The 11,974-nt window shown below is 55.1% G+C and overlaps 1 protein-coding gene across 1 annotated transcript in view; it reads right to left on the reverse strand.

Moving 5' to 3' along the window:
- The window catches only part of EVX1 (even-skipped homeobox 1), a 3,511-nt gene extending 1,069 nt beyond the window's left edge, over positions 1-2,442 (reverse strand). Inside the window, exons 1-2 of the mRNA XM_010577557.1 lie at positions 1,861-2,442; positions 113-363 (exon numbers count right to left, since the gene is read on the reverse strand). Of these exons, the coding sequence (XP_010575859.1) occupies positions 113-363; positions 1,861-2,296 (687 nt within the window). The 5' untranslated portion in view covers positions 2,297-2,442. The remainder of the gene's footprint in view (positions 1-112; positions 364-1,860) is intronic.
- Between the last annotated feature and the right edge of the window lie 9,532 nt (positions 2,443-11,974).

Genomic DNA, 11,974 nt, shown 5'->3' on the forward strand with positions numbered 1-11,974 from the left:
GGGCGGGAGAGGGAGGGTTGTGCTGGCGAAGTGCTTTCCCGAGTTTTGCAAGGAAGTTTGGCCATATAGATTTATATCGTGCTAATTGGAAACATGTCCGAGCTGTGTGTACCTTGATGGTGGTTTCTGGCAGATTTAGAGCAGCCGCCAGTTCACATCTCCGGGGCCTGGACACGTAGTTCTCCCGGTAAAACTCCTTCTCCAGCCGGGCGATCTGCTCGCGGGTGAAGGCGGTGCGGTAGCGGCGCATCTGGTCGCTGGCGCTGCAGACCAGCGAGCCCTGGGAGCCGCCGCTGCCTCCGCTGCCCTTGGGGTGATCCCCCCCGCCGCTGGGGCTGCCGGCCAGCGCCTCGGAGCACGGCCCTGCGTGGGGAGCCCGGAGCAGAGACACACGCTCGGAGGCGGGCGGGCACGGAGGGATGGTCGCCGCCCGCCGCCCCAGCGAGCTGCCTTCTCCCCCCCCCTCCCATCCCTCCCCATTCGCCTTTTCTCTGACTGCCCGGGTGTACCGAGGATGCCGGGGAGACATCCGAGAGGGACCCGAGGGAAGAGCGGGGATGCAGCACCGGTTAAGGGTTTGACGGGTGTTTACTCACTCTGGCTGAAAGGCTACCTGGCCCCCACACACACAAACACACGCACGCACCCCCCGCCCTGAGAGTGTCTGTTCGATGCCCCCCCGCTCGCTTCCCGCACTGTGAAGCCTGAGGCGGCCGCCGCAGCATCCCCCGACCCTGAGCGGCTCGGAAAGGCAGGTGTGCCCACCGCCCGAGCCGCACGGCTCCGCGGCCCCTTCCTCCAGCCCAGCGAGGGCCCAGGAGCGGAGCAGCCGGCAGGCAGGGACCCTGCTCCCTCCGAGGGGAAGGTGAGGCCTCGGGGACTCTTCGCTCAGCCTCCAAAGCCCAGGACGGGATATTTTCAGCGAGCCTCGAAGGGACGAGAGAGGGCAGACAGTGCTCTCCGCGCTTCCCGGCTTCTTCTTGAAGTGATGGAGGAATGGGGAGGGGGGAGAAGTGGCTTGTTGGGGGGTAGGGGGGGGGTCTGCCGCGCTGGGAAGGTGGGAATAAGGAGTGGGGGCAGGGGGAAAAGGGGCCTGGCCGCTGCGTTTGCTTTCAAATGCAACTCTCCCTCATTGTGCCCGAGACCAAAGGCAATTAATTCATTGGGACCATTTCCGAGCTGGCGCCATCGAGACATAGAAGTGACAAGGTAATTTGGACCTCTCCTCTTCCCCCCCCCCCTTTTTTTTTTTAACCCAACGTGCAAACAAGGACCTCGCTGCCGCACTTGGGGCAGGCAGGAGTCGGCGAGAGATTTTACGGTCTTTATGGGCGCTTCCGCACCCGCCCGGCCACATTTCACCCTGGAAAACCACAAACAGCTCTCGGCCAGAAAACCCGTTTGATCTTGCTCCCCCACCCCGCCAACACATACAAAAAACCCCGCCGGTGGGGAGGATCGGAAGGGATTTCCTGGAGCATGCACTGTCCAGGCGATGGGGAAGAATAAAAAAAATAAAAAAGATGGAGGGGGAGAGTGGGTGGTGGTCTCGGCCAAGGGGGTCCTACGGGACAAGCTGCAGACCTGATGCATCCACGGCGGGAAGCCTGGCTCCCCTCCAGGGACGCGGGGGCTGCCCGGTGTCGTGTTCTCTGACTCCCAGACAAGCCTCCCGGTGGCAGGGAGCTGAGGAATCAGCCAGGAAAGGAGATCCCCCCGCACACACCCCGATTTCGCTGCCCCTCGCTCAGCTGGCGACGGGAAGACCCCCTCCGGCTCTTTCCCCCCCGTCCCCCCCCAGTGCTGCCCCCCAGCCCCGGAGCGGCCGGGGGGCCGGAGGCATGGGAAGGAGTTGGGTACCTTTGCTGTGCTGGTACTCGGCGCTCCCCGTGGCGCAGTCCGGGGTGCAGCTCACCTCGATTTCCTCATAGAAATCCGACTCGGTGTCCGAGCTGCTCTGCTGCCCTTTGCTGGAGGGGGGCTCCGGGGCGGGGGGCTGCTGTCCGGCCGAAAGCAGTGCTGCCGCCGCCGAGCGGCTCTCCGGCACCGTCCCTGTCCCTGGCAGCACCTCCACCTCCTCTTCGTCTTCTCCTTCGCCACCTCCTCCTCCTCCTCCTCTCTCCCGGGACGACAAGGGGCCAGGTCTGGGGCTGAGGCAGTTCCGATGGATCATCTTCTCCGGCGGCTCCGCAGCGGGGCTCCCCACTGCTTCGGACAAATTAGGCACCCTCTTGCCAACTAGAGCGCCAAGTTGTGTCCCTTCCAGAAACATCACCATCTCCTTCCTGGTTTCCATTGTGGCTTTGCTTAAGGGAGGGGGGAAAAAAATCCAGATCTCTTCCCCCCCTCCCTCCCGCTCCCGCCCCAGCCTTGTATAAACCCAGCAACGCTCTCCTGCCAATGCAGAGGAGCAAGCGGTGAGATAGGGTGACCTTGTGATGCGAGCGCTACACTCTGCTGTGCTGCTCTGGGAGGGATCACCATTGCCCTCTTCTTTCTAAGCTGTCATCCTCAATGGTGCAGTCGTCATTACAGTACCACCGGTGACGCCACACATTGATTGCCAGTGGATAAATAGAAACGTCTGCCATGGGGAAGATGAAAGGAAGAGCCGGAGCTAATGGGCTAAATGCGTGATGCACCAGGTGTAGGAGCCCGAGATGGAGAGGGAAGTGTGAAAAAGAGATGCATATGGAGCTGAGCTGCAAAGAGGTTTTAACATGCGGAGAGAGTTCCGCAGGGGGAAGCCTTGCCTGACAATTAAATAGCCTTTTGACTGCTTTTAGCCACAACCTTGGTGTAGAATTGAGGCGAAGATCCCTAGCTGCATCCTGGAAGTGAGAAGATACATACTCAAGCCTCTTCCCTGGATGCATTATTTATTGCTGGCAATCAGCTTCCGCATAACTGCATATATAAGGCTTTAAGACTCCTCTGCAAACTTGAGGATAAGGAAATGCGCTGCTGACATTTGAAAGTAGAAATAGCTTTGACTTCTTGTTCTGGTTCAATATGGGTTCCGATTCGTATAACTGTTACTGGTTTCTGTTGACTGAGATTAAAACGTTAGTTTAACATTTGGAAATGCGGTTACTTATTTATTGAGTTTCACAGCTGAAAAGAGAGAACTACTTCACTTTTCATAACTGTAGTTATTCTGCATATCTGCTGTTTATTGTTTACTCTTATTTCTTCCTTCGCAGTTTCCATTTTTTTCCACGATTCTTGCGCTTTTAAGAGGGTTTTACGTCTCCTCTCGTTTCTTCTTTTTAACTCACTGTTTCGCATAAATTATTATCCGCTTTCAGAAAGAAAAACTGCAAGAAGAAGGTCTGCCAAGAATAATTCAGGCTCAGAGAAATGCAAGTTATCAAGGCCAGAGCTTATGCTAGCTAGCAGATGTTGTTAAAACAGAAACGACAAGGGCAACCATTTGGACAGCACTTGTCTGAAAATAAGGGACCTTGTACCGTAAATATAGCGGCACACGTAGTCTCCTTGGCATATTCTGGTATTTCTAATGAGTGCGGCAAGTATCTCGTCTCTAGTTAGTATTGACTCACACGTGTAGTGTCAAGTCATTTTCACCATCTGTCGTAACTAGGTTGTTCTAAATTTTTTCTCGGAGTGTTATTGGCTAGTCAGGTTACAGAAAACATTCAACCAATTACGTTCCCAACCCGGTAAGGAATTTACTGGCATATTTGAGGTGACGTTGCTTCGGTGGGGAACAAGGCAGCGCAATAGGAAACACGCTGGGATTTTCTGTCCTGCCTTGTGAGCAAGACGGGCACGACGCAGGGAGACAAACAAGCAAGCAAAAAGGATTCCCGGTCCGCTGGATGCATGGGTTGAGGTGTTCTCCCAGCAATAAGCATACTGATTTCAGGGGGATAAACCAGGATTTTTTACAGGGCTATCGCCACCAACCTCTCTTTCTCTCTGTGTAGGCACGTACGCATGTTTCCACGCAAACGCACATCATGCGCACACCACACTCCGGACTGCGTTGCTTTCCATCACACGTGTGATGCGTGCACTGCTCCGAAGCTTGCCATTTTCTTGAAAACTCATTGCTAAATTCCCCTTTCCTTCTCTCCCTTGCCAGCCTCTAGACCGGTGTGTGCCCTTCCAGCTCCGGATGAGGACCCGCCGCCCACCCCTGCCGCAGCCAGGCTCTGCCCCCGCGGGCTGTGCGAGCGCGGAGCCGGGGGAGCAGGGTCAGGTCCGGCTGCTGGAGGAGCAGGCGGCGGGTGCGTGGATGGATGGATGGATGGATGGATGGATAAGGCAGCCCGGCTTCGCCGCCTGCCTGGCGGCCGCGGCGCCCCTACTCCCACCGGGCGGAGGCGGAGGGCCAGCGCTGATCCCGCTGCGCGGAGCAGCGCGGAGCAGTGCGGAGCAGTGCGGAGCTGTGCGGTGGGGCCAGGCGAGGCGAGGCGGGGGCGCTCGGGCAGCGCTGTGCCCGTGTCGCGCTGGTGCCGCTTCCCACGGCTGGCGGCATCGTCGCTGCGCTTTGCTTGGGGGGGGGGAGGAGGGCTGGTTTCTTGTCCCTGGCACCTCCGGGGGGTGCGAAGGCTCGGCCTCCCCCCAGGCCCAGGGTATCCCCAGCCTTCTGGGGAAAGTCACCTCCAGCCTCCTTCCTAGCTTGGCCAAGTAGCTGCGTCGGAGGAGGCTGGCTGTTGCCTATGGCGGACGGAGAGGACTTCCCCATTACTACGAGTTTCGGGGCAGCAAGAAGAGGGATATTCATGTCTCTTTCTAAATAAAACAGTAAGCGGGAGCTGAATTCAGAATACGAGGGAGCGCTCCCAGAGCCGGCGATGGAGACGGCTGCGGGGAAGTTAATGGGAAATCCTGTCTCTGGCAGACTGGAGACCTGGGGATGGTTTCCGTGGATTATGCTGGCCGACCCCCTCAAATTTTATCATTTTCGTTTACGAGCCACTGCTGCCTCCTTCCCCACCCCGTTCTTAATCCGTTCCCACCAGGATGCCACCCGTCACGTACCTCGGGTCGGAGGTTTTGTTGAGCCCGAGATGATGGTCATTGCCACGGACGGTCTGACTCAGCCCGCAGCAACACGGGCTGCGGTACACCCACGCAAGGACAGACGCACACCCCCGCACACATACACATACAGTTATTTGCCAAGGGTTAACGCAGAAGAGCACGAGTGTGGGCTAAGAAAAAAAAAAAAAAAAAAAAAGAAAGGCTATGTTGGACTCGAAATTTTGGGGTCAATATAGATTGGATTAATAAAGGCTTCTTAGAATGTCTGGTTTTGCATCCCCCAGGAAGAGTACCGCCGTGACAGCCCCTCGCACGTCGACAAGCCGGTGGCACGGTGTGGCAGAGCGAGGAGCCCCATCCCTCTCCCCACCGCGGCGGCGGAGCTTCGCCTGGCCGGGAATGCGGGGTCCGGAGTTCTGCCTTCTGTCTAGTGTTTCCCACAGATCTGTCAAGCCCGATTTGGAAGGAGACTCCCTCATTTGGGATTAATTTCCAGGCAGATTGGAAAGTGTATCTCTACGGGGTTTTCTTTTTTTTTTTTTTCCTTCCTTTCTTTTTTTTTCTTCTGCCTGTTCCAGACCGAGATTTAAAACCTATTAAGTCTCTCTCGCTCTCTTGGTCACAGCCAGGATGTCATAACTATCCTCAAAACTTTTCGAACTGATTTATTTCTCCGAGTTTACAGCTTTCCTTGCTGATATACGGACGAGGCGAGACAAGGGCGACCGCGTTCAAAAGGGAAATACGCCCATTTCAGCGTTACTGCTGCTGAAAGGTACCCCGTCTACGAAAAGCAAACGAAACACCCCCCTTCCCAAAACAAGAAAATAATAGGGGGACATTAAAATATTGCTAGAGTGATATGCTCATAAATCAGGCGTTTTCCTTGAAAGTGCTAAGCCTGGAGAAGGAAAGACATATCACAAACTCCTTATTCGCGGGATATTTATTTTCCTTCTCCGGTCAACAGGGTGTCAATAACTTCTGACCGATACTGCCCAATTACGACTGGGAACCCATGATGCGCCTTCCGTTTCTCTAAAAAACCAAGTCTTGACGTCTTTACAAAAGGTAGAAAGTTTTGACATATCGCAGAACGATTTAGCGCAGCAAAAACTGATATGTAGTGCAAATGGGTGACCAAACCAGAAAGCCTATTTTTAAATTTTTAATGGGTAGTGTTAACAATAATGGCGTAATTATCACTGTTTTATTAAGGCTATTTTTTACGACATGGTTAGAGGTGGAAGCTTTGGAGAGAAGAGAATAATGGGCGCATTATTCTGGGGTGTAAAGACAAGCTGGTACAATGACAGCACATAACACGTAAGTGACGTTGAGGAGAGAGAGGAGAGAGCCGTGAGTGGGATGTGCCTAGGAGAGCATGTAGTGGTATTTACAGGATCCGATCCAGGACACGTTTCTGCCTCCTGTAGCTCTGAATGTCGGATCCCGGCATCTCTTCGGAGAGCATCTGCCTGTTCTTAATTTTTTTTTTTTTTTTTTAACCTGTTGGCTGCCCGAAGCAGCGCTTCCCTTGCCACCGCAGGAGGCTCTGGAGATCCTTACCTTGTTAGATCAAAACCTGGGGCGGGGGGGGAGAGGGCCCGATTCCCGCTCCTAGGTCATTCAGGACAAGTTTGCCCGTGGGAACTAGATCTGCTGCCTTACTGATTGCCGTGAGTAAATCGTGGAGGAATTTGGGCTTTCGATTTCAATTGCTATCACTTCCAGACTCGTCGAGAGCCATATAACTGCGGCAATCTTTTAATGTTAGAACGAGCAGTAGAAACACGATCTGCGTGGCACACTCCCTGATTTGAAATCAGAAGAGTATTCATGGTGTGAATTTAAGTCGGTGGAAGGTACAGGCAAATGAAAATCGACAGCATTTCAGTGGCTCCCGTGACGAGGCTTTTTTTTTTTTTTTTTTTTAACATTTGATTTAAGAAGAATTGAGCTCGCAGCCCTCTGTGCTGTGCATCCTCGCGAAACCCGCCGGCGGGTGACGGCGTCGCCTGAGACTTGGTGCGCCTAACCATCTCTGACAGAAAGACAGAGGGGATTCGGGGGGTCTTTAGGTGCCCAAAAGAAGAGCCTTAAGGGAGGATGCAGCATCACCAAGAGAAAACAGCAGGAACGTCAGAGGCGAACACACAGCCTTTCACCGCCTTTAGTATTTTGCTTCAGACGCGCAACGGCGCTTGGTGTTTTGCTCGTGTTTTCCTCCTGTACCCGAACCCGCCTCTTTTACTCCCATTGTATTCCTACCCCTCGCCCCCAGCAGGAGCTAAGGCGCGGGGGGGAGGACGGACGACTCCCACCCTCCCGATCTCCTGGTAGGGCTCGCTTTGCTGAAACTCCGTGTCCCGCCTTATTAACGCAAACCTGCGGCCCAGGAGGGGCCGAGAGGAGCGGTGCTGCCGGCCGGGGCGCGGACCCCGCCGGGCGCCCGCCCTCCTCCCCGGGGCGCCGGTACCCGCCCCGCCGCCGCCCGCCCGCGGGGACACCCCGCTATTCCCCCCCGCCGTCGTCCCCGGGCAGGCGGCAGAGCCCCGGAGAGAGCTTCTCCCGGTCCTTCCCGGAAGGAAATGGCTGAAACGAGGGGCGTTTGCAATGCACGGTGTCATCTGTGCCCGCTGTAAACAAGCGGCGCATGGTCAGAGCCGGCGGCTGTCTGCGCCCTCTTGCAGCCCTTCGTTTTCCAGCCGTGCTGGCAGCTTTAGGCCTCGTTCTGCTTCAGATGATAGGCCAAATCCCGGTATTTTCACTGGGCTGAAGATATTTCTACACGGAGCCTTACCAGCAAGTGTGGAGAGGGGCGCAGCTGTGGTTCAGAGCACTGGCGACTGACCCTCAGAGGTGGGAATTGAATCCCCATCTGCTTTGCCTAGAGAAAATGGATGCAAAAGTCCCAGCTCGTTGACTGGATCCTGGGGACCATTTTCAGCCCTAGGGAGCAGGTGAGAAATCCCTACAGAAGGTTCCTTTGGAGATATGGGTGTCCAAGGGGTACAGGATCTGCTGAGGCACCTCTCACCATTAGGAAAATGCCAGAAGTGGGTATCTTACTCCAGAGACCCAGCTATGCGCCTTTTGTAATGAAAGGGTGATTTCCTCTTTGGTTTGAAAAGGAGCAGATTTGACCCCATGGGAACAAGCTACAGACGTGTGTAAAGAGACTCCATTTAGGATGACAAGGAATGGAAAGTTACATATGAAACAAACAAATGAAAAGGAGGGAAAAAAAGAAGATTAAAAAAAAAGAAAAGAAAAAGGAAACACCAGACACCTAGGACAGGCATCTCAATGGCAATTATCTCACTCCTCACTGAGGCTGAGTGTCCTGAAAAAAAAGCAGTTACACTGATGCAGAAGGCTTGTTCAGTTTTTGTCCATCTCTGCCTCATTCAAACTCTCCCCAAAACAAACACATAAAAAACCTAAAACCTGGACCCGGAGGGCATGTTGAAGGAAAATCTTACCTCGTTTTTATTATGAAAAGTCAAACATTAGCATCCAGTCCCACCTTCAAGAAACTTCATCTATAGCTAGCCAAGCTGAGATGGCATCATCAGTTACCACGGTACATCCTAACAGCAGGTTTGGCTGCCTGTTTTATTTTTGGCTTGCACCTCTGTACACGGCCCTCGGCGATGAGGATGCACATCCACAGGCTGCATCTGTCCCACAAAACAAAACGTCCATCCTGACTCCCTGAGTAGTGGTCAAGTGCTTCGGCACTGCTGCCCAACTCAGAAATGCCCAGCTTTGCACTTGGGTGCTAGATCCCCAATGCCTGATGACTACAGGTTTGCATCCTGGGTGCTGGATCCCCAATGCCTGACAACTACCTCTCTGTCCCCTGTCTATGGAATCCCCTGGACAAGGACAGAGGTGACTGATAGCCAAGGTGAGCATGGAGCAGCAGGGAATGTACACTGAGCAAAGCCAGTGACCCTGATGAACTGTACTGATGAGGATCCTTCTCCCATGGCCCGTTCTTGCCCTCTGTGCTCTCAGAGCCCAGCTCTGGGCACACCACGCACGTCATGTCTTGGATGACTACTGGGCCTATGAGATAGTAATCAGGGCAAAAGCAGAGATGCAGGAAGCTTTCACAGCAAGTCATGGGCTTCTGCCAGAGAGCACTGAGTTCAGCCCAAGAATGAGAAGGAAATGCTGAGCTTGTCTAGAAAAACTTATACCAAGGCAAATAAAATCTCTGAAAGCAGATTCATTTATGCACTCCCGCCCCCTTTTTTTTTTCTTTCTTCCTTGGTTGATGTGTATTTATGAAGAACCCAGACATTTTGCTGGAATCACTGACTGACTTACGATCCTATCTACTGCTCTGTAGTATCAATACTCTCTAATAAACACTGCAGCTGAGTTTTTCAGTCACAGAGGGCCAGAAACAGTAAAAGGATGAAGTGGGCAGGGAGGCAACCTGAATTACCCAACGCTGTAAACAGAACTGCATTAACCCCTTGAGGCACACATACCAGCAATGCAGAATGTCGCCCCGCTGCAGGACCTCTGTCCCCCCCTACCCCCGGGCACAGCCGCGCAGCACGGCAGGCTGCCCGCGCCCTTCACTGGGGAGGGCCGGTCTTTCAGGCCTCCAGCTTCCCAGGCTGAGCTGAACGGGGAAAATTCTGCCTCCCCACGGATCCCGAGGCGGGCCCGACCTTGACCATGTTGCTCCCAGACTCAGAGAGAAAATTGCGGCCCGCGTGGGCGACCAGCGAGATGGAGTTTCTCCCCAGGTGGTCCCACGGGATGCCCGGCATGTGGGGGGGGGGTCCGCGAGGAGAGGCACTGCAGCCGCAAGGAGGCTGAGAGACAGATCATCACGTTTCTGCTGGAAATGGGGGGCGTATCGGCATTGCGTGGAGAGAAAAATCCTGACATGCCCATGCAATTGCCTGTTGTGTTGCCTGAGAATGGGCGTGAGAAAAGATACTGCTAGAAGCGAAGCCCAAGTGCCCGGGCATTCGCTGTTTCCGCAAGGGGAAGCGAGCCCGTACTGGGAAACCCTGGCAGAGGAAGGCAAGGGCTTCTCTCCCGGGCAGGGCAGCACCGCGCAAGGCACGGCTAGTAACATGAAGGCTGCGGCAGGTAGCCATGGCACACAGGCGGGGTCAGCTGCTCGCTCCAGGGCTTCCCTGCACTGCGTGTCCCATGCCGGACGGCTCCTTTTCCCCGCCGGCTTGTTGCACACGCCTTTAGAGACGCGTCTCCCAGGAGCCGATCCCGAAGCCCCGGGCAAGTCACATCGACAAAGGAGGCGAGGAGGGAACACGACACAGCCCCGGGCGTGTGGGGGTCCGGGAGAGGACGGGGTCCCTGCCTTCCCCGGCCAGCTCAGACCTGCGCACGGCCCCCCGCTGCCCTCCCCCCTTCCCCGGCCGCATCCGTCCTCCCCGCAGCGCCAATCGCGGCATCCACCCCTTCCTCCCACCCTCCCGGCCGGCGGTCCCTGGCTGTGATCACCGCGGCCCTACACTAACTGCTGTCTTCTTGCGCCCCCCACTGCTGATGGGCCGCAGAGATGAAAGGAGCCAAGCCAGCCCGCTCGCCCTCACGGCTCCTTTTTTTTTTTTTTTTCCCCCCCTTTTTTTTTTCATGCCAGGGAAGCATGTGGGAGAAGGAGCAAGGCGGGCAGGCAGCATCTCCGACGGCTCCCCGCCCCCCCCCGGGGTGCCGGGACGCGGGGTGTCCCCCCCGCCTTCCTCCCGCGGGCAGAGAAGGACCCACCGGGGCAGCGGCCTCCCGAGGGGTCGGGTGGCATCAGCATCGCCCTGCGCCTTCCCTCCCGGGGGCACGGCTCCGCAGCCCGCCGCTAATTCGCTGGTTCCTTCAGAGATGACATCATCCTCACCATCATCCCTCGAGGTCAAGAACGTTTTGCCCAGTCCAACTTAAAACTGTTGGAAAACACGCCTAGGGAGAGCAATCGCTGTTGCAGGTAAAACCTGTAGGCAAACGAACTCAAACCGGTCCTGCTGGGGCGGTACCCGGGGGAAGTCGCGGCACATGGCAGCGGCTTGGCCAGAGCAGCCTCTTACTCTCTGCTGCTCTCGGAGGGTCTCCGAAAAATCAACGTTTCCCACGGGCGGTCAAGGGTTTAGATGTGTGGAGCCTGAATACATCGAAATAAATATGTCTCTGTGCTTTAATCGCGTTCCTCGACTTCTTGTAAGACATAATATGTGCTCCCCGTTTAGATCTGTGGTGTATGCCATATACCACATCTTATCCCATATGTATATACATATATATACACCAACACGCACATATTTATGCATGTCTGCATATAGACACGTTCTTCCTGCCCTTGCACTCTCATTAAAATCCAGTTTCGAAAAATCTGCTCAAATCCGGAAAGACTACATTGATGCGCCAGTACATGCCTCCTACTATGGGTACACGGCAACCTGTAGGAGTTTTTCATGTCTAGTCCACAAAACTCGTTTTGAATGCTTTTAGTCTTGCTGCCAACCAAAAAAAAAAAAAAAAAAAAAAAAGCAAAGAAATAATAATCAAAGCATGTGGAACACATTCCATGGGCTGCTCCTTTCTCGTTTGGTGCGTGGACACACCTTTCTTACCATTTTTCTAGCTAGCCCCGAAGGAAACACGAATTACTTTACCGGATTAGCTTGCTTCCCTGGGCATCGCTGTGGCAGGATGGTTGTGTAGGGAAAACTTTGAAACATTTTTATATTTGAGGGTTTCCCCCCGCTATAGCTCTTCCCCCTAGAAGAGGACCGCGGGATTCAGCCCCCACCGATGTTTTGGGAAGAGCGGACGCCAAGCCCGGAGTCCTAAGCGGGGTGGGGGGATGTCTGCCCCGGGGGCCATCCGAGGCCGGGAGGGCGATGGGACCCGCTGGCGAACACGCCGCCCCCCCCCCCCCCCCCCCCCCACCCGCGGGCGGGGGCCCACACGCCCCGGG

This window comes from Haliaeetus leucocephalus, unplaced genomic scaffold, assembly GCF_000737465.1.
Source record: "Haliaeetus leucocephalus isolate CR32 unplaced genomic scaffold, Haliaeetus_leucocephalus-4.0 Scaffold566, whole genome shotgun sequence".
NCBI classification, from domain to species: domain Eukaryota; kingdom Metazoa; phylum Chordata; class Aves; order Accipitriformes; family Accipitridae; genus Haliaeetus; species Haliaeetus leucocephalus.